The 21,073-nt window shown below is 64.1% G+C and overlaps 1 protein-coding gene across 1 annotated transcript; it reads left to right on the top strand.

Annotated features, from left to right (window-relative positions):
• Positions 1–8,177: 8,177 nt before the first annotated feature.
• On the top strand, positions 8,178–21,010 carry PLXNB3 (plexin B3). Its single transcript, XM_079911288.1, has 34 exons — positions 8,178–9,215; positions 9,633–9,812; positions 10,426–10,554; positions 10,640–10,740; positions 11,200–11,329; positions 11,502–11,658; positions 11,747–11,855; positions 11,935–12,049; positions 12,162–12,287; positions 12,382–12,498; positions 12,777–12,870; positions 12,953–13,122; positions 13,368–13,519; positions 13,798–13,903; positions 14,614–14,744; positions 14,998–15,174; positions 15,289–15,481; positions 15,603–15,833; positions 15,919–16,080; positions 16,162–16,313; positions 16,477–16,577; positions 16,656–16,879; positions 16,996–17,174; positions 17,437–17,503; positions 17,767–18,094; positions 18,206–18,309; positions 18,396–18,498; positions 18,856–19,034; positions 19,156–19,316; positions 19,533–19,680; positions 19,829–19,893; positions 19,962–20,037; positions 20,159–20,233; positions 20,524–21,010. Exons 1-34 carry the CDS (start codon positions 8,181–8,183, stop codon positions 20,626–20,628), a joined length of 5,682 nt encoding a protein of 1,893 aa, XP_079767414.1. The 5' UTR covers positions 8,178–8,180; the 3' UTR covers positions 20,629–21,010.
• Positions 21,011–21,073: the final 63 nt, after the last annotated feature.

The following is a 21,073-nucleotide window of genomic DNA, read 5'->3' as shown; positions in this document are numbered from 1 at the left end:
CACGGGCTCTAGGCATGTGGGCTCAGTAGTTGTAGCACTCAGGCTCAGTAGTCGTGGCTCACAGGCTGTAGAGCGCAGGCTCAGTAGTTGTGGCGCACGGGCTTAGTTGCTCCGCGGCATGTGGGATCTTCCCGGACCAGGGCTCGAACCCGTGTCCCCTGCATTGGCAGGCGATTCTTAAGCACTGCACCACCAGGGAAGTCCCTTAGCTGAGTTTTGAGGTTAGGATTTGTTCCTGATCCAGGACAAGTGGCGATTTGGAGGGTTAGGAGGTGTTCCTCCATCTCTTCCCAAGACTGTGCAAGCCGTCCCTACCTGATAATAAATCCTTTTTTTTTTTCAACTTACAAAGCTAGAATGGTTCTGTGGTCTGCCACCAAACCCTAATTGATACAAATGGAAACAGACATACCCAGCGAGTATCATTCAAAAGGGAGTTAGTGGAGAGAAATTAACATCAGACAAAGTACACCTCACGGCACAAATCATTATTAGGAATAAAAGGGGTTGCTGCCCAATGATTAAAGAAATAATCCATTCAGAAGCATTAACCATTCTGAATGTGTGTGTAGCTGCCTGATGACAGAGCCTCAAATGTACATCAAACAAAAAAGTAGCAGTGGGCTTCCCTGGTGGCGCAGTGGTTGAGAGTCCGCCTGCCGATGCAGGGGACGCGGGTTCGTGCCCCGGTCCGGGAAGATCCCACATGCCGCGGAGCGGCTGGGCCCGTGAGCCATGGCCGCTGAGCCTGCGCGTCCGGAGCCTGTGCTCCGCAACGGGAGAGGCCACAACAGTGAGAGGCCCGCGTACCACAAAAAAAAAAAAAAAAAAAAAGTAGCAGTAAAAGGAAAAATTAATAAATTAGTAAATTCACCACAGTAAATCACACTACCTCTCACTCCAATAGGTAGCTCAAGCAGACAAAAATAGGAAGAATATAGCACAAACTGAACACACTTGATTAACAGACATCCCAAAACTAGAGACTACACACTTCAAGTTCACCTTGAACACTTAATAAAACCCACATGTTCGCAGCCACAAAACAAATCTCAGCAAATGCTAGAAGAATGGGTATCATACAGATCGTGTTCTCAAACTGCAATAGAATAAAATCATAAATGATAATAAAACTAAAATTAAGTCCTCCCGTATGTTTGAAAATTTAAATCTACAAATTTAAATTTAAAAATACACTTCCCAATAACTGATTGGTCCAAGAAGAAATATAATGAAAATCTAAAAAAATGTTAGAACTGAACAACAATGAAAACGCGCCATTTGAAAACGTGTGGAGTGTAGCTCAAGCAGTACTTAAGAGTAAATGTACAGCCTTAAAAAAGTAAGCTGAGCCCCAACCCAGGAAGTTAGAAAAACCACAGTAGAATAAACCCAAAGAAAGTAGAAGGAAGGAAATCACAAAGCCAGCAGAAATTAATGAAATAGAAAAAACAAAGATCAAGAAAACCAAAAGTTGATTCTTTGAAATTAGTAAAATAGACACAAGGCTCTGGCAAGAATGAAAGGAGAGGAAAAGAGGGGTAAAACCATGGATACCATAGCCCTTTCCAACGTAATGAGAGACTCTGGCTTAAGCATGGGAGCTTGGACACCTGTGCAAGAGGCTGCTAGATCACATATATTTCAATTATATATATATATCAGCTTTATATATATGAAGCTGCTAGATGCTCACATCTTTACCCCACCTCATGCAGAAGACCAGACTTTATTCCCTGGCAAGTTAGAACAGAGGGTCTTTGGAAATGCAGATTAAAGCCACAGTGATATATCTTTTTATTCCCATCCACTGACTGATAGAAACGAAAAAGTCAGACAATAGTAAGTGTCGGCATTGATATGGAGTAGCAGGAAGTCATACGCTGTGGTGCTATACAAACTTGTACAGCCACTCTGGAAAACAATTTGGTGTTATCTAGTAGAATTAAAGATGTACATATTTATGGCCTAACAAGGTCACTCTTGGGCACACCCTAGAGAATGTCCTTCACAAATACCCCAGATTACACGTACAGGTCGTTCACAGGCAGCATTGTTTATAATAAGCAAAAGCCAGAAAAAACCCAGGTGTCCATTAACAGGTGAATAAACAAACCATGTTGCAGTCATATGATGGAAAACCATTCAGCAAATGTAATATGGAACTAAAGCAACAGGCTACAGAAAAATACATCCAGTATGATTCCATTTATATAAATTCTAAAAATATATTGTTTAGAGATGATGCATATATGGGACAAGTAAGAAAAGTAAGGAAAGGCTAGTGGTTGCTTATGTCAAGGGAGGAACAGGGTATATGGGGGCTTCAGAGTCATTGGGAATATTGTCTTCTGGTTGACAGTAGGGACACGTGTAGCAACAAAGGATACAACAAACAGAGTAAAAAGGCCTCCTACAGAACGGGAGAAAATATAAGTCACATATCTGATAAAGGGTTAATACCCAGAATATACAAAGAACTCCTACAACTCAACAACAACAAATCCAATTACCTGATTTAAAACTGTGCAAAGGGACTTCTCTGGTGGCATGGTGGTTAAGAATCCGCCTGCCAATGCAGGGGACACAGGTTCGATCTCCCCTGGTCTGGGAAGATCCCACGTGCCGTGGAGCAAAGAAGCCCATGCGCCACAACTACTGAGCCTGCGCTCTAGAGCCCACGAGCCACAACTACTGAACCCGCGTGCTACAATTACTGAAGCCCGCAAGCCTGGAGCCCATGCTCCGCAACAAGAGAAGCCACCGCAATGAGAAGCCCACGCACCGCAACGAAGAGTAGCCCCCGCTCGCCGCAACTAGAGAAAGCCTGTGCATGGCAACGAAGACCCAACGCAGCCAAAGATAAAATAAATTAATTTAAAAAAAAGATTTAAAAAATGTGCAAAGGCCTTGAATAGACATTACCCCGAAGATGATATACAAGTGGCCAACAAGCATATGAAAACATGCTCAACATCACTAATCATCAAGAAATGTAAATCAAAACCACAATAAATTACCTGACACCCATTAGAATGGTTACTATTTTTTTTAAAAACCCCAAAATACCCAGAAAACATCAAATAGTGTCAAGAATGTGGAGAAATTAGAAGTCTTGTGCACTGTTGGTGGGATTGTAAAATGGTGCAGCTGCCATAGAAAATGGTGAGGAGGTTCCTCAGAAAATTAAGTCTAGAACTACCACGCGATCCAGCAATCCCACTTCTGAGTATGTATCTAAAAGAATCGAAAGCAGAGCTACTTACAAATCCACGTTCATGGCAGCGCCATTCGCGACAGTCAAGAGGTAGAAGCAACCTCAGTGTCCATTGACTGATGAAAGGATGACCAAAATGTGGGCTATACACAAAATGGAATATTATTCCTCCTTAAAAGGAAGGAAATCCTGCCGGATGCTACAACATGGGTGACCCTTGATGACATTATGTTATGTGAAATAAGTCAGTCACAAAAGACGAATATTGCATGATTCCACCTATGTGAGGTCCCTAGAATAGCCAAATTTATAGACACAGAAAGTAGAAGGGTGGGTGCCAGGGGCTGGGGAAAAGCAGAGTTGCTTAGTGGATATAGCATTTCAGTTTTGCAAGATGAAAAAGTTCTGGAGATCCGTTTCACAACAATGTGAGTGTACCTAGCACTGCTTAACTGTACACTTAAAAATGGTTAAGATGGTAAACTTTATGTTATGTATTTTTGACCACAATAAAAAAAATTGACTCAAGAAGAAACAGAAAACCTGAACAGTCCCATAATTACTAAAGAAATCGGCAATGTAATTTAAAATGTGGCCTTCCCCCTTGGGGGAGGGGGGTGTAGCCCTCCGGATCTGCTAGGCCTTCAGGTTCTGGGTCGCTCGCCTCCCCTGACGCCCCTCGTCTCCCAGTTCCCTCTTGTGACTCCCACCCACCCCCAGTGCTCTTCACCCCGAGCCAAGCTTCTTACGCTAAGACCCCACCAGCTCCATTGGCCACCTCCTCCTGCCTTGTGGGCCCCTCAGTCCTCCCCTCCACTGGCACCCGTGCTCCATAGGGAGTGATGCCCCAGCAGAAAGAGCCCAGAGATCTCCTGGATCCTTCTGCGTTCGCCGCCTACACCCTGTCCACCGCCACGTCTCCTGGGTCCTGCTCCCCCTCTCCACACCTACAGCCCCCCCGACCCAGGTTTCCCCCATGCTCTCCACCCCTGGGCCACCAGCTTGCGCTTGTTCAAATGCAAAGCCGTTTGCCGGCCCTCCGCAGCCTCGAAGCTCACCTCGACCAACTTGTGCTCCAGGTAGGAGAAAATGCCCTGTGGGCGTGTCACCTGCAGGCTTGGCCTCGGCCAGTCCCCATCTCCCTTCCTGCCCAATGCCTGCTGCCCTTCATGGTTCAGGGCCTCGTGCCTGATGGTTAAGGGCAGGGACCCGCGGTTGACTCTTAGCCTTACCACTTACTAGCCCTGTGACTTTGTGCAAGTTTCCTAACCTTGCGAGCCTCAGTCTCCCCACCCGTGAACCAGAGGAAATAACTGCACCCGCTCTGGGGTCATTGGAAGGACTGAATGAGTTCACGTCCACAGAACACTTAGACCAGCCCTGGTACATTGGAGGATGACAGTAGGAGTAGCACGGTGTGGTTCAAGGTCAGCTTAAACTTCACTTCCTCTGTGATGCTCTCCATGATGCCCTGAGCGGCCCTAGACTTGACTCCCCCTCCTTGGTGACCCACAGTGCCCTCCACAAATGGCTGTCCTGGCAGTGGGGTCTCATCTGTTGGCAAGTAGTTCTGCCCCTGAGACCCGGGAGACTCTTGGGGCAGGTGGCTGTGGGCTTTGTCTCTGAACGGTGCCAGTGCCAGGGCCAAGTCTGGCGCTCAGTCAGGGCACTTCATGGAAGGCTATGGAATGCCCGCCTGCCCCCACCTCCCCATGGGAGGGCACCGCCCCCTCTCACCTCCTCCGGGCAGGTGCGCGGCCGGCCCTCTGCCATGCCCACCGAGGCCGGCAGAGGGCAGCAGTGCCCTGCCCTGCGCCGTCGGGCAAAGGGGTGGGCGCGGAGGGGCTGGGCTTCCCGGGGCACCCAGGACAACTCGGGCTGGGAGCCATTGCATTGTGGGGAGGGAGACTGGGGCTCCTCCGGGACGCACTCCTGGCACCGCCAGCTGCTCCTCGGCCCGGCCGGCGGCCCGCTCAGGTAGGCAGGAGCCGGGGCTGGCTAGGGCGCGGGGTGCAGGGGCCGCCGGGTCGGGGTGGGGGGCGCCGCCTGGGAGCCAGGAGAAGCCAGGGGTCCACAGGCCGACTAGCCCGAATCAGGCAAAAGCGCTTAGGTGCCAGACCAAGTCCTGCGACGACACCTCCTGATGCCTGGGGGCACGGATCCCCCCAGTCCTGGCCAATGGGTGGCCCTGGCGCTGGGAGGTAGGGCTACGGCTGCTGCCCCCAAATGTGAGAGCTGGCGCCTCTGGCCACGGGGCAGGGCACGGGGTAGGGAAGCGGCCCGCCTGGCTCCTACAGCCACCCAACTGGCCCAGCCAGGTGGCAGCGAGCCCTGTGGCTGTCACCTCACCCTGGAGCCTGCCTGCTGCTACCGCACCCTGTGGAGGAAACGGGGAGACTGACTCAAGCACACCTGTTCCCGCACCTCGGGTCACGGCCTGAGCCCTGCCGCCTGGTGTGCGGACGGTGCCCTCTGAGGGAGGCAGAGGAGCCGGCTGCCGGCTGCCGCTCCCTTCCCCACCCCACACGTGAAGGGGGAGATCCAGACCCATCCTGGGATGGTATTTCCCCGAGCGAGCGGGAGGGGGACAGCCTGCGACCAGTTGCCAAGTCTGAAGCTAAGGGCTGGGTGGGCTAAGGGCTGGGCTCCCACCCCCTCCTGTGCATCCTCTATGCCTCAGCCCCCTCCAGAAGCATCCTCCGCTGGCACCAGACTGTACCTGGCACGACTTTGCCAGTCCCTGGGGGTGGGGGGGCGTGAGGGGAGAAGGTCTCCCAGGCGGGCTGCCTTGGCCAGTCTCTCCCCTGCCCCCCGCCTGGACAAACGCAGGCATTGAGGGTCGGGACTCCCCTCCAGCCAGGCGCCAAGGCTACCGAGGGTGAGGCCTGCTATGCAGGGGCGCAGGGCCCTGGCCCTCGCAGAGGGGCTCCGTGGCCCACTCTGCGCCCTTCACAGGGACCCCGGGGGGACACGGGGAGGAGCACGCTGGCTGGCACGGGGCGGGAGTGGGGCACTGGCTGTGTGGGTCTCATTTTTCTGGCTGAAGGAAACCCTGTCCCTTTGTCCCCAGATCCCAGGGGGTGTCTCTCTGGGGGTGGGGAGTGGCAGGGAGCCCCCTGGTCAGAACAGCCTGGATGGGGATAGGAACACCAGATAGCGGGTCCCTGGCCTGGGCCTCTGGACAGAGGGGACATTGTTGGCGTGGAGGCAGGGCTGCCTTGGCCCGGCCACTATTGACAAAGCTGCCAGCTGTGGTGGAGCCCGGCTGCCAGGCCTCGGCCCCCCTGGCCTCCCTCCTCCCCCGGGGTTGAGTGTGAATGGAACCAAGCCTTGCCTGTCTCCCTCCTCCTCAGGACGATGCCCCCCACAGCCATCCTGTGCCCGTCACCACTGCCCCGGGAGACGCCTCTGCTGCTGCCCTTCGCTGCGGTAAGTGCCTGAGTCCGGCGTCCCCAGAGACCCCCCTCTGGGGCAGGGAAGGCAGGTGAGGAGCGCGGAGGAGCCTGGAGCCTGGGCTCCCACGCGCTGCGCCTCCAGCTGTGGGCCGTCTGCCCCTCACCCGCCGCAGACACTGCCACCGATACCAGGGTCCAGAGGAAACGGCCCTGTCCCCAGGCCAGGCCCGACCTTCCTGTCTGTATTCCCAAGATAAGGGCCCAGGGGCGTCCTCGGAGCTCTCCCCACAGCTGGCACGCCCACGGGGGCCGGAGCTGGCAGGCCGCTGAATGACAGCGGGCCCGCTCCTGGCTGGCACGCGCCCACACACCCAGCTGTGCGGGACCTTGGCTCAACTCAGGACCTGGCTTCCACCCCGTCCTTGGGGCTCTGCGCCGGGGTCAGGAGGAGAGAGGCGTGAGGGGCCATCACGGCCCAGGGATTCGTGGCGCGTGTCACCTGGGCACTGCAGGAGGCTGCTGGGCAGCGGGTGCTAAGGCCCCTGGCCGGGAGGTGAGCTGGAAGGCGCAGCAGAACCCAGGATCGGAGCCTCCTCTGGAGGCTAGGGCCCTGCCCTTCCCTCAGGGCTCAGCCTTGGGCCCCAAATGGGTGGGGAAGGGAGTCCATGCCCAGCTTCTGGCTAGGACTTTCTTTCAAGCTCTCCTCTCCCCTCCCGCCCTCTCTGGCTGTCCTCTTCTCACTCCACCCGCCCCCCCCACATTAACCCTCCCCGTGCCAGTCCCGGTGGACCCTGGCTGCCGGGGCTGATGGGGCAAGGGACAGGCCTCCCCCAACCCCCTGCACCCTGGGTTGTCTCTTGGTGCCCCCCAACTCCCCCATCCCCGCTCTGAGCACCCCCAGCTCAGTCTGGGGCCCTCCCAGCCCTCTGTTCTCCTCTGCCTCGGCCCTGGCCACCGGCCCCTTGCTTTCTCTGGGGCAGGCAGCGGGGTGTCTGGCTCTCTCCTCTCTTCCGCTGGCTTCCCAGGGCAGCTTTCCTCTCCCACCCTCGCTGGCCCTCAGGCCCTGGTCTCCGGGCTCCTGTCCCCTTTCCCCTCGCCCTCCACTGTCCTCCACCGCCGCCCGGGGAAAGGCGCTCCCCACCCTCCGCGCTGCTCTCCTTTCTGTGGTCTCTCCTCTCTCTGCCACTCAGTCCTGTTGGTGTTCCTGTGGCTCTTCAGGATCTGCCCCCTTCCACAATCTAGATGCATCTAAAGTAGACGAAGGAAATTCCTCGCGCATGCGTGCACCCCGCCCCCACCTCCTGGGGACTCTCCGTGTCCACCCCCACCCCCCCACCCCCCCACCCCACCCCCCTGTCCCTGTCTCCCTCTGACTCTTTCCCTCTCCGCTTCCCCTGCTGCTCCCTGCCCCCGCTTTCTGCTGCTGTCTCTCTGCCTCTCCGTCCTTCTTTCCCCCCCTTCTGTCTCTGTCTCTCCTGGATTCTCCTTTTCCTCCTGCCCCCTCATCCTCCATTCCCACAGCCGCCCTGACTCATGCCTTCCTGCCTGGCCTCCCCCAGGGCCCCGCGATGGCGCCCCGGCCTCCACTGGGCGCCTGCCTGCTGCTCGTGCTGCCGCTGCTGTGCCCACCGCTCACCCCGACGTGGGCACACCGCTTCCCAGCGCCCAATACCACCCTCAACCGCTTGGCGCTGGCCCCAGGCCGGGGCGCGCTCTACGTGGGCGCGGTGAACCGCCTTTTCCAGCTCAGCCCCGCGCTGCGGCTCGAGTCGGTGGCCGTCACAGGCCCGGTCCTCGACAGCCCCGACTGCGTGCCCTTCCGGGAGCCGGCCGAGTGCCCGCAGGCCCGGCTCACCGACAACGCCAACCAACTGCTGCTGGTGAGCGGCCGGGCCCGGGAGCTGGTGGCCTGCGGGCAGGTGCGGCAGGGAGTGTGTGAGAAGCGGCGCCTCGAGGATGTGGCGCAGCTGCTGTACCGGGCCGAGGACCCCGGCGACGGGCAGTTCGTGGCTGCCAACGCCGTGGGCGTGGCTACGGTGGGCCTGGTGGTGCCCGGGCCAGGCCAGGACCTCCTGCTGGTGGCCAGGGGCCTGGCGGGCAAGCTGTCGGGCGGGGTGCCACCCCTGACCGTGCGCCAGCTGGCTGGGCCACAGCCCTTCTCCAGCGAGGGCCTGGGCCGCTTGGTGGTGGGCGACCTCTCCGACTACAACAACAGCTACGTGGCGGCCCTCGCTGACGCTCGCTCGGCCTACTTCGTCTTCCGCCGCCGTGGGGCCCGGGCACAGGCCGAGTACCGCTCCTACGTGGCTCGGGTGTGCCTGGGGGATGCCAACCTCTACTCCTACGTGGAGGTGCCCCTCACCTGCCGGGGCCACGGCCTCATCCAGGCCGCCTCCCTCGCCCCAGGCGCCTTACTGGGAGCGTTTGCTGCCGGCCCGAGGGGGGCGCAGGCGGCCCTGTGCGCCTTTCCCCTGGCCGACCTGGACGCGACCATGGAGCGGGCCCGGCGCCTTTGCTACACCACGGGCGGCCGGGGCCCCGGCGGCACGGAGGAAGCCACCGTGGAGTACGGCGTCACATCGCGCTGCGTCACCCTGCCGCCCGTGAGTGGCTGGGCCCGGGCCTCACCCCTGCCCTCTCACCTGAGGCTTTCCGCACCGCCACCTGGCAGCGGCTCCCGCCTCTCCCGCGGCCTCGTGTTGCCCGGCCTGCCACCCCGGCCCTGTCCCTCTGTGGACCCGCAGCATCTCTCTGACCAGGGCCGGGGCTGCCACACGTAGTCCTGGCCGAGGGCAGCTGGACGCTCTCATGTGACAATCGCCTGTGACCTCTGCTTTAGAGGATGTCAAGGAGGGGCCCGCTTGTCTGAGTCTCCTTGGCCAGTCTCTCCCTCTCTGCGGTGCAACCTTGAGCCCTTCTCGCCTGCTGCCTTGCCATCCTGGGCTGACTGCAGATCTGGGCCCAGGGAAGGTACCTCGTGCCTCTTCCAGGAATTGAATCCCCCCTCTCCGCCCCTGCAGGACTCCCCCGAGTCATACCCCTGTGGCGACGAACACACCCCGAGCCCCATTGCGGGCCGCCAGCCCCTGGAGGCGGGGCCTCTGCTGCAGCTCAGAAACTCCATCAGCGCAGTCGCAGCCCTCCAGGCAGACGGACACACGATAGCGTTCCTGGGGGACGTCCAGGGCCAGCTGCATAAAGTAAGGGCCTGATGAAGGCAGGGCGGGCCTCGGCCAGACCCCCGGTCCCAGCCTCAATGCTGCCAGGCCGGGCCCGGCCTCAGTGGCCTGACTGGAGGCGCTCCTGCCCTGTGGTGGCTCACAGGAGCCCCGTGAGCCGCGGGTTCCTTCCACACCTCTCGGCCTGTACCCTGCTGGCAGGTCGGAAAGCCAGGCCACACACTGAGGGCTGCTTCCCAGATGTGTGGCTCAGGACGCCTCCCAGGCGGCCCCCACTTCTCCGGCCGATAAGAGGAGACTCTTGCCTTTTCATGACCTGCTTGTCCCTCCACAACTGCCCTTCCTCCCCTGGCACCCAAGGGCCCCACCCAGGGTGGCTCTGCCCCCCTAGCTGGGTGAGGCCGAAGGGGGAGGCGACATGGGCAGGCTGGATGCCCGTGGGCCTGCCCCACCCTCCACGGCACAGCCTGGCCGCCCTGGGCCGGCAAGAAGGGGAGACAGCTCTGTGGGCCGGGATGCTCCCCGGGAACCCCAGCCGGGACAGCACCTCCTCCGAACGGTTAGCCTGCGGCCATCTTGAGAGCGGGCCTTGGCTCGGCGGGCTGGCCCAGCCCTGCCCTTGTCATCCCCCCAGGTCTTCCTCAATGGCACCCGAGGCCAGGTGTACCACTCACAACAAGTGGGGCCCCCGGGCTCGGCCATCAGCCCCGACCTGCTGGTGGACAGCAGCGGCAGCCACCTCTACGTGCTGACTTCCCAGCAGGTGAGGGCTGTCCCGGGGGTGGGGGGTGAGCACACGAGGCCCGAGGCCCCGCAGCCACCACCTCCGTACCCCGCCGCCTGTCCAGGTGGACCGCTTACCCGTGGCAGCCTGCCCCCAGTTCCCCGACTGCAGCAGCTGCCTCCAGGCCCGGGACCCCCTGTGCGGCTGGTGCGTCCTGCAGGGCAGGTGAGTGGGGGCCGCTCCCGGAGCACTTCTAGGTGGGCCAGGAGGCCGGGTCGTGTCCCCGAGGTGGGATGCAGGGCCGTCGCTGAGTTCCCCCATCCTGCCCTGCGTGCCCAACCGAGAATCTGGTGGGCATCTCCTTCCCCCCACTGCCCAGCCTGTCCACTTCTCCTCCCCCCAGCCCCTTCTGGGCCAGGCCTCCGTCACCTCTCTCAGGTGTCCCCTGGCCCACTCCAGCTCCTCTCCAGCCCACGCTCCTCACAGCAGCCTCAGGAATCCCTCACGGCAACCCTAAGTCAGGTTCACGTGCTCATGCACTTGGCCCCTTCCTCTCTGAGCAGAGTCCCTTTCACCCCCACTGCTTGCTGCGCTCCAGCTGGGCCGTCCTCCCAAGCCCCTTGCCGCAAATCACCCAGGGAGCCTGAGTCCCACACAGGGACCCAACGGGCCCCTGCCCCACAGGTGTACCCGCAAGGGCCAATGCGGGCGGGCAGCCCAGCCCAACCAGTGGCTATGGAGCTACGAGGATGGCCGCTGCCTGCACATCCAGAGCCTGCTGCCGGCCCACCATCCCCGCCAGGAGCAGGGCCAGGTCAGATGCCTGCCGCCGCCTGCCGCCACCTGCCGGGGCGGGGGCTGCCCCGTCTTCCTCCTCTCCCGCTGCCTCCGCTCCCAGCCCTCCCTTGCCCTGGATCCCTCTCCCTCGGCGAGCTGGGCCCCCCAGGAGGCCCCCGCCTGCTGTGCTTTCCTCGCATGCGTCGCAGGTCACCTTGTCTGTGCCCCGGCTGCCCACCCTCACCGTGGACGAATACTTCCACTGTGCCTTTGGGAACTATGACAGCTTGGCTCACGTGGAAGGGACCCACGTGGCCTGCGTCACCCCTCCCCAAGACCAGCTGCCGCATAACCCTCCAGGCACAGGTGAGGGGCCCCCGGGGCGAGGGGCAAGGGGGGAGCCGAAGGGGCAGGAGCCACATGGCCGCCCCTGCCACCACCATATGCCCCCCAGAGCACATCACCTTGCCCCTGGCCCTGATGTTCGAGGACGTGGTCGTGGCTACCGCCAACTTCTCCTTCTACGACTGCGGTGCCGTGCAGGCCTTGGACGCGGCTGCCCCGTGAGTGCCGGGCCCAGCTGCTGGGTGGGGGTGGTGAGTCCCGATGGCGCCCCGCCTGAGCGTCCCCCCGTCCCCCCAGGTGCAGTGCTTGTGTGGGCAGCCGCTGGAGGTGCCACTGGTGCCCCCAGAGCAGCCGCTGTGTGTACGGGGAACGCTGCCCGGAGGGCGAGAGGACCATCTACAGTGCCCAACAGGTGGGCGGGCCCAGCCTGCTGGCTTCTCTTCACCTCCGCCGTGCGCCCGCCCTACCCCGGGCCCGCCTAGGCCCCTCGACTCCTGAAGCGCTAAGGGGTCTCCTTCCCCCAGGTGGACATCCAGGTGCGGGGCCCAGGGGCTTGTCCCCGGGTCGAGGGCCTGGTAGGCCCCCTCCTGGTGCCTGTGGGCTGGGAGAGCCGTTTGGCCCTGCGCGTGCGGAACCTTCAGCATTTCCAGGTGAGCATTCCGGTGGGTGGGGGACAGCGACAGTGGGGGAGGAGCAGTGGTAGCGGCTGACAGCGTCCAGGATGCTGACAGAGCCCACCCCCAGGGCCTGCCTGCCTCCTACCACTGCTGGCTGGAGCTGCCCGGAGAACTGCAGAGGCTGCCAGCCTCCCTGGAGGAGGTGGCCGGGGACGCCGGCCTCATCCACTGCCAGGCCCAGCAGGTGGGCAGCTGCCCCATAGCCTCACCTGCCACTGGACGCGCAGGCCCTCAGGGGCTCGCCCCCTTCAGCCTGTCGTCACTCAGGAGGCCTGCCGTGGGCAGGCCTGGGCGTGCACAGGAACGTGGCGCCCACAGCCCCTGCTGGGAGACGCGGTGGTTGGGGGGGGGGGCGGGGCTGAACAATGGCACGCATTCTGGGAGGAGCGTCCTGGAGGAGGCGGGGGGCGGTCAGGGGGTGTCCCGAGTTGGGTCGGGCCTGACCCCGCCCTCCACCCACAGTTCCAGCCCTCCATGGCCCAGCGGGAGCTCCCGGTGCCCATCTACGTCACCCGGGGCGAGGGCCAGAGGCTGGACAATGCCCGCACTCTTCATGGTGAGCCTGGGGGCGGCACAGCAGGCAGGGCGGGGTGTGCAGCTGGGGGAGGCGCCTCAGCGCACCGCCTGGCCTTCCCTAGTGACCCTGTACGACTGCGCGGTGGGCCACCCCGACTGCAGCCACTGCCAGGCGGCCAGCGGGAGCCTGGGCTGCCTGTGGTGCAGCCACGACCGGCCCACCTGCCGCTACGGGCCGCTGTGCCCGCCGGGGGCCGTGGAGCTGCTGTGTCCCGCACCCAGCATCAACGCGGTGAGCCCCCAGCCCTCCCCCACGGCCCAGCCTCTCACTCATCCGCCATCCCCCATCGCGGTCCGCCTGGCGCCGCCCTGCCCCCCACTGTCTCAGCTTTACCAGGGTCAGCGCAGCCCTGCCCCAGGCCCCCAAGCCCTAGCAGCTGTGTCCCACCTCAGTCTGGTTGGCTGGCCAGGCACCCCCCGACACCGCAAAGGAGGAGCAGGTTGGGGGCATCCCATCACCACCCTTCCCTGTTGCAGATTGAGCCCCTGACCGGCCCCCCTGAGGGCGGCTTGGCCCTCACCATCCTGGGCTCCAACCTGGGCCGGGACTTTGCCGACGTGCAGGACGCCGTGAGCGTGGCTGGCCGGCCCTGCAGCCCTGACCCCTCTCTCTACCGCATCTCTGCCCGGTGAGGCATCCTGGCAGCCGGGGGCGGAGGGACGCCCTCCCAAGGAGGCCCTCAGAGACTGGCCGCCCAGAGAGAAGGGAGGCTCGCAGCCAAGAAACGTGGGCCCGGGTCAGATGCGCCGAAGGAAGATGAGGCCGGGGGAAGGGAGGGGGGGCTGGCAGCGAGAGGAGTGGAGGGGGTGGGCTCTGGGCAGCGGCTGGCAGGCGGCCTGTGGCTCCCGACAGGCGAGGGCCCGGCCCACGGGGGTCCTGAGCAGCTATCGGGCCTTCGCTCTGCAGAATTGTGTGTGTGACATCTCCTGCCCCCAACGGCACCGTGGGCCCAATCCAAGTGGCCGTTAAGAGTCGGCCACCGGGCATCTCAACCCAGCACTTCACCTACCAGGTCAGTGCCCACCCAGGGTGGTCCCCACAGAGGGGGCAGTAGAAAGAAGGGACAGGAGGGCAGTGACACCTACGTGAGGATTTCCAACCTGACCTAAGGTTAGTGGGAAGCGTCACCTCATGTCCAGGAGGGAAGCCACGCGATCCGAGTGATCGTTCTGGCCACTGAGTGGACGGTGGGCTGTGGGCAGCGGCGGGATGGTGAGGACGCTGCCCACCGGCCGCTGTCCAGGAGGGAGGCAAGCAGCGGAAGCAGTGAGTGCAGCGGCCGCCGGATGGCCAGGGGGACCACTCGGGGACGCAGACCTGTCAGGACTTGCTGCCCACCCGGATGCCTGCGGGCAAGGGGATGGGGGAGAGCAGGGATGCCTCCAGGTGCCAGCCTGAGCCCTCGAGACTTGCTGGAGCCAGAGAGCCCGGGGTGGGAGCAGTGGGTGCAGGGGCAGGGGCAGCACCCCAAGGAGGTGACTGGATCTTAGGGCTTAGAGCTGCGGGGAGGGGGGCCTGGGAGGTGCAAGCCGCGGCAGAGGACGAGGAGACGCAGCGAGGAGAGAAGAGCACCCCCTGGTGGGGCAGGGCGGCTGGCAGGAGAGCTGCGGGGCTGCAGGAGCTGGGCACAGGGCTTCCGGAGGGAGAGCAGGGTCAGTCGTGGCCCGGGAGGCAGAGCTGAGAAGTGGGCCTCCACGTGCCCCAGCTTGCCCTGTCCCCCAGGACCCCGTCCTGCTGAGCCTGAGTCCCCAGTGGGGCCCCCAGGCAGGGGGCACCCAGCTCACCATCCATGGGCAGCACCTGCAGACGGGAGGCAACATCAGTGCCTTTGTGGGCAGCCAGCCCTGTCGTATGTGAGTCCCTCCTCCTGGCCCCAGCTGGTCGCTGTCAGCTGGGGATACTCCCTACGGGCCCCAGCGTCCCCTTGCGTACAATGCGGGCGATGAGCTCAGGGCTCCCCAAGGCCCCCGTGAAAGTCCCAGGTCCACGGCTGCCGTGCCCACCCCAGGGGTCTCTGCCCTTGGTGAGGGAGGCAAAGCAGGCCTCTGGTGGGGAGGCCGGGCTGAGGCTAGAGCCCAAGATGCCAGACACCTCCCCACCCTGCAGAAGGGAGCCAGTGTGTCCTGAGGCCATCGTGTGCCACACCACGCCCCAGGCCAGCCCAGGAGAAGCCGTGGTTCGAGTGGTCTTCGGCCGTGCCCAGCGCACGCTGCTCGCCAGCCCCTTCCACTACACCGCCGACCCCCAGCTCGTGGCGGCGGAGCCCAGCGTCAGCTTCCGGGGGTGAGGACCTGATCCACCTGGGGCAACCTGTGCACCCTGCCGGGAGGGCGGACAGCCAGGACTGGACTGGGCTGCCCGCCGCCCCTGGTCCTGCTGAGTGCTATCCTGGCGCAGGGGCGGGCGGCTGATCCGAGTCAGGGGCACGGGCCTGGACGTGGTAGAGCGGCCCCTGCTGTCCGTGTGGCTGGAGGCCGCGGAGGAGACGGCTGTGGCGGTGCAGCCCCGGGACCCGACCCCCAGGGGGAGCTGTCGGGCCCCCGCCGCAGCGCCCCAGGCTTGCACCCAGCTTGAGGGGGGCCTGCTGCAGGTGAGGCCCCACCAGCAGGTGACGCCGTGCCCCGCGAGGGGGTGGGGTGGCCCCCACGTCCCTGGGAGCGAGTGGGCAGCCCAGGCTCACCCTGCCTCGTCCTGGCCCCGCCGCCTCACAGTGCTCCACCGTCTGCTCCATCAACTCGTCCAGCCTCCTCCTGTGCCGGAGCCCTGCAGTGCCGGACGGGGCCAGCCCTCGGCGCGTCTTCTTCGCCCTGGACAACGTGCATGTGGACTTCGCCCGCGCCAGTGGGGGCCAGGACTTCCTGTACCAGCCCAACCCCCGCCTGGCCCCGCTCAGCCGCGCCCGCCCCTACCGCCTCAAGCCAGGCCACATCCTGGACGTGGAGGTGAGGCCTTCTGCCGGCCGCCGCTGCGCGAGGGCTGCGGGCACCAGCTGGGTGGCTCGACTCAGGCCCCGGATCCGGCTTCCAGGGTGAGGGTCTCAACCTGGGCATCAGCAAGGAGGAGGTGCGCGTGCACATCGGCGACGGCGAGTGCCTGGTGAAGACTCTCACGCTCACCCACCTGTACTGCGAGCCGCCCGCGCGGGCCCCGCAGCCCACCAACGGCTCCAGACCCCTGCCGCAGTTCGTGGTGAGGCTGGGCCCCGGGTGCCGGGCTGGGCGGGCGGAGCGCTGCAGGCCGGCGCTCAAGAGCCCTGCGTCCCCACCGCAGGTGCAGATGGGCAACGTGCGGCTGCCACTGGGCCCCGTCCAGTACGAGGCTGAGCCCGCGCTCTCTGCCTTCCCCGTGGAGGCCCAGGCGGGCCTGGGCCTGGGCGTGGCCGTGCCGATCGCCGCCGTGCTCCTCCTGACCCTCGTGTACAGGTGAGGGGGCCGCCCTGCCACGCGTGCACCCGCGCCAACTCCCCTCCTCACCTTTGGAAAGGGTGGCCCACGGCGGGCCTCTGCACAGGCGGCCATCTTGGCTCAGTGGCCTCGGCCCAGGCAGTTCTGGTCCCATGGCTGACACCTGGCCCCTGGGCCGCAGGCACAAGAGCAAGCAGGCCCTGCGGGACTACCAGAAGGTTCTGGTGCAGCTGGAGAACCTGGAGATCGGCGTAGGCGACCAGTGCCGAAAGGAGTTCACAGGTCGGGAGAGGGCGGTGGGGAGGGGGTGGAGGGCGGACCTGGGCCTGAGCTCACACCTCGGTGGCTCCTGGCCTACAGACCTGATGACGGAGATGACTGACCTCAGCAGCGACCTGGAGGCCAGCGGGATCCCCTTCCTGGACTACCGCACATACGCCGAGCGCGTCTTCTTCCCCGGGCGCGGCAGCTGCCCGCTGCAGCCTGCCCTCGAGGGGCCCGGGGAAGAGGGCCGCCGCGCGCCGGTGCACCAGGGCCTCATGCAGCTCTCCAACCTGCTCAACAGCAAGCCCTTCCTCCTTACGGTGAGGGCCGCGGGGGCGGGGGCGGGCCAGGCGGCAGGCGTGGGCTCAGGCGTGGGAGGATGTGTGGGGCGCAGGGCTTCCCGGGGTGGGTGCCAGCACCCCCTCCTCCCGCCTAGCTCATCCACACCCTGGAGGAGCAGCCCAGCTTCTCCCAGCGGGACCGCTGCCTCGTGGCCTCGCTGCTGTCCCTGGCGCTGCACGGCAAGCTCGAGTACCTGACCGACATCGTGAGGACGCTGCTCGGAGACCTGGCTGCCCATTACGTGCAGAAGAACCCCAAGCTCATGCTACGCAGGTTGGCCTTGGCCTGACCCGTCCCGGCAGCAGGGGAGCTGGCTCCGCCCAGCCCTGTCCTGGCGTGGGTGGGGCTGGGAAGCCCTGGGAGGCGGGCTGGGTCCGGAGCCGCTGGTGGCGAAGCAGATGGGCATCCTGAGCGGCGAGCCGGGCACAAAGGGTGGCCAGGCGGAGCAGCTCTGCCCTCCTGCTACCGCCTGCCTCAGCCTGGACACAGGGTGGACCTGCAGCAGCCCCTCTGACCCGGGGCCTGCTCCCTGCAGGACGGAGACTATGGTGGAGAAGCTGCTCACCAACTGGGTGTCCATCTGTCTCTACACCTTCCTGAGGGTGAGGGCCCCTCTCCCCTCACGCCATTCTGGGGCTGCTGCCTCTGGCCTCACTGATCTGCGCCCCCATTCCACCCAGGGGCCTCGGGCTCGAGGGCGGGGTGTCGGTGAGGGGCAGGCTACGAACATTTGCCCGGCTGGATGTGAAGCAGAGGCCGCTGGCGTTGCCTGCCGTCCATCTTCGCTCCGTGCAGCGGGCCGCCCCTCCCTGCCCGCACCGCCCACCACCCCCCAGCTGACGCCAGCCCTTCCTGGTGGTTGCAGGAGGTAGCGGGTGAGCCGCTCTACGTGCTCCTGCGGGCCATCCAGTACCAGGTGGACAAGGGCCCTGTGGACGCCGTGACAGGCAAGGCAAAACGGACCCTGAACGACAGCCGCCTGCTGCGGGAGGACGTGGAATTCCGAACCCTGACGCTGACGGTGCTGGCTGGCCCGGGGGTTGGTGGGGCTGCGGCGGGCAGCATGGCGCAGCGCGTGCCTGCCCGGGTGCTCGACACGGACACAATCACCCAGGTCAAGGAGAAGGTGCTGGACCAAGTCTACAAGGGCACCCCCTTCTCCCAGAGGCCCTCAGTGCACGCCCTAGACCTCGGTGAGAACCTACCCCTCCCGCCCCGCCCGAGGCTCTTCTCACCTGTGGCCACTCGGCTCTGCCCTACGGGAACAGGCCGTGGGCTGACCGGCTTCCCTGGGTCCCCCCAAGAGTGGCGCTCAGGCCTGGCTGGTCACCTAACCCTGTCGGACGAGGACCTGACCTCAGTGACACAGAACCGCTGGAAGAGACTCAACACGCTGCAGCACTACAAGGTGCCGGGCAGGTGGGCGCTGGGGGCAGGCTCCCGCCTCGGGGTCAGCCAGGGAGGGAGCCCAGCCTCTGCTCCCCTCCCCGCCAGGTCCCGGATGGAGCCACGGTGAGGCTCATTCCCCAGCTGCACAACGGAGGCGCCGTCTCCCAGAGCCCGGCCCCGAGCTGCCCCTCTGGGCAGAGCGAGTCCCGTGGCCCAGCCGCACCAACCTGCCCCCGAGTTCGAGGTGGGCAGGCCGGAGTCCTGGTCATGCCGTCTGCCGTGTCCGGGTCTCCCCAAACCTCGCCAGCGGGGAAGCCACAACTCCAGGCTGAGCCAGGGGCCCGGGGTGGACGAGGGCGGCAGTGCGTCCGGGTCGGGGAGCTCCAGGGCCGTGGGGTGCTGGGCCGAGCGAGCCCCTGGGCTGCCACCCTGTCCTCCACATCTCTCTTACCCTGCGGCCCTCGGCGCCCCCCACCCTGCCCCACCTCACCAGGGAAGCGGGCTGGGCCTCCCGGCCGGCGGCATGACAGTGCAAAGGACTGAGGGCCGGCTTCTGTGCCCTCAGACGTCCCCGCGCTGGAGGACGGTGAGGACGGCGGGGTCCGCCTCTGGCACCTGGTGAAAGTCGCCGATGAGCCAGAAGCAGCGAAGGCGCGGCGCAGCAGCCTGAGGGAGCCGGAGCGGGAGCGGACGCGGGCCAAGGCCATTCCGGAGATCTACCTCACCCGCCTGCTGTCCATGAAGGTAGGTGGGCCGGGGAGCTGGGGTGAGGGGGCGGCCCCACCCACTGAGGCAGGCCGCGGCTGGCCGCGGCTTCGAGGCGCACACGCCCTGCCCCCCCATACCGCCCACGCCTGCCTTCTAGGGCACACTGCAGAAGTTCGTGGACGACGCCTTCCAGGCCATCCTCAGCGTGAACCGGCCCGTGCCCATCGCTGTCAAGTACCTGTTTGACTTCCTGGACGAGCTGGCCGAGAAGCACGGCATTGAGGACCTGGAGACCTTACACATCTGGAAGACTAACAGGTGCCTCGCCTGCTGCCCCCGTGCAGAGAGGACGCTGCCAGGGCGGGGGCGGCAGGGCCGGGACAGAAGCCCAGGCCCGGCGGCCTTCGCCCTGGGTTCCCGGCTGCCCCCGCACGGACTCGCAGGCCAGCTCCCCGCACAGCTCAGGGCCGGGGACCAGGCTGAGGATGCCAGCTGGGGCAGCCTGCTCACACCGCGGCTGGCCCGTGTCCCCAGCCTGCTCTTGAGGTTCTGGGTGAACACCCTGAAGAACCCACAGCTCATCTTTGACGTGCGGGTGTCGGACAACGTGGACGCCGTCCTCACCGTCATTGCCCAGACCTTCATGGACTCCTGCACCATCTCGGAGCATAAAGTGGGCCGGGTGAGGGCAGAGGAAGAAAGCCTGGCGGGGGAGCCACGGGGGCTCGGAGAAGAGCCCTGGGTGGGGCTGGGGGGGCACGAGTGGCACGGTCAGAAAGCCAGGGCAGAGCTCCCCAGCTCCCGCTCACGCCCACCCCTGCCCAGAACAGGATTCCCCCGTGAACAAACTGCTCTACGCCCGGGAGATCCCTCGCTACAAGCAGATGGTGGAGAGGTAGGCGTCGGGGCATCACGGGTGAGGGAATGGGCGCTGCCTGCCCCTGACTCCGTCCCCTCCTCCAGGTACTACTCCGACATTCGCCAGAGCTCTCCGGCGAGCTACCAGGAGATGAACTCGGCCCTGGCCGAGCTCTCGGGGGTGAGGCCCGGCCCAGAGGGTGCACCCTTCCACACCTGGGGCGGGGGAGGGGGGCAGAGGGGAAGGGGAGGCTTGGCTCGAGGCCCGGGCTGGGGCCTCAACCCCCGCGTGCTACCCCTAGAGTTACACCTCCGCTCCCCACTGTCTGGAAGCTCTGCGAGAACTCTACACCCACATCCACAGGTACTACGACCAGGTGAGGCCCGGGGCACTCTGGGGGGGAGGGGCATGCCTCCAGAGCCCGGAGCCCGGAGCCCAGAGCCCAGAGGGAGGCCCCAGGAGTCTCCCTGGGGGCGAGAGGCAGTGTCCAGGCCCAATCTGGGCAGAGGAGAGGAAAGGCCCAGGTTGGGGAAGGGGCTCAGCATCCGTCCAGATTCCTCAGGGAGCTCTGGCTCCCCAGGCTGCTACTGAGATGGAGCCAGGGCAGGGCGGCCGGTGGGCCGAGGGCCAGGGCCTCAGGCGGGCCGGCCTCCTCTGCTCTGGTAGATCATCAGTGCCCTGGAGGAGGACCCTGTGGGCCAGAAGATGCAACTGGCCTGCCGCCTGCAGCAGGTTGCCGCCCTGGTGGAGAACAAGGTGACTGACCTGTGAGCTGGGCAGCAGCAGGGTCTGCCAGTTCAATGCCCTGGACGGAGCCTGGACGGAGCCGGTGACACAGGAGTGGCTGGCAGAGAGCGGGAGCGGCTCCCTGCTGCCTACCCGCCCCCCCCGCCCCCTCCGCTTCCCTCCTTCCCCGCCCGGGCTTCTAACTTATAACCATCCTTTCTCCCTCCCCCTTCCCCACTGTATTTGTGTTTGCTGGAGCATCACATCTGGAAATAAAACAGAAATGTCTTTAGAGGAAGCCCAATGCCCAGCCCCACCTTCGCCTGTGAGTCTCTTCAGTGCCCCAGCACAGCCCTCCCCTCGGCCCAGGGCTACGACTTCTGCTACCTGAGAAAAAGAGGACTCCGAGGCCTTGCTCTCCTCCCTCCCCGACCCCTGCGGGAAAGGTGCCCCTGCCCTCAGGCCCCCAGCTATGCCACCCCATCCTCCC

Source organism: Stenella coeruleoalba (genome assembly GCF_951394435.1).
Source record: "Stenella coeruleoalba genome assembly, chromosome: X".
Lineage (NCBI taxonomy): Eukaryota > Metazoa > Chordata > Mammalia > Artiodactyla > Delphinidae > Stenella > Stenella coeruleoalba.
Note: the sequence above shows the minus strand (reverse complement) of the source record. Positions and strands in the feature narration are given on the sequence as shown.

Bases quoted from the DNA above. Each gene is read 5' to 3' on its own strand.
- PLXNB3 (XM_079911288.1), top strand. From the start codon at position 8,181: ATGGCGCCCCGGCCTCCACTGGGCGCCTGCCTGCTGCTCGTGCTGCCG. The intron at 9,813-10,425 runs GTAAGGGCCTGA...TCATCCCCCCAG, and splicing joins TCCAGGGCCAGCTGCATAAA to GTCTTCCTCAATGGCACCCG. The intron at 10,741-11,199 runs GTGAGTGGGGGC...CCTGCCCCACAG, and splicing joins TGGTGCGTCCTGCAGGGCAG to GTGTACCCGCAAGGGCCAAT.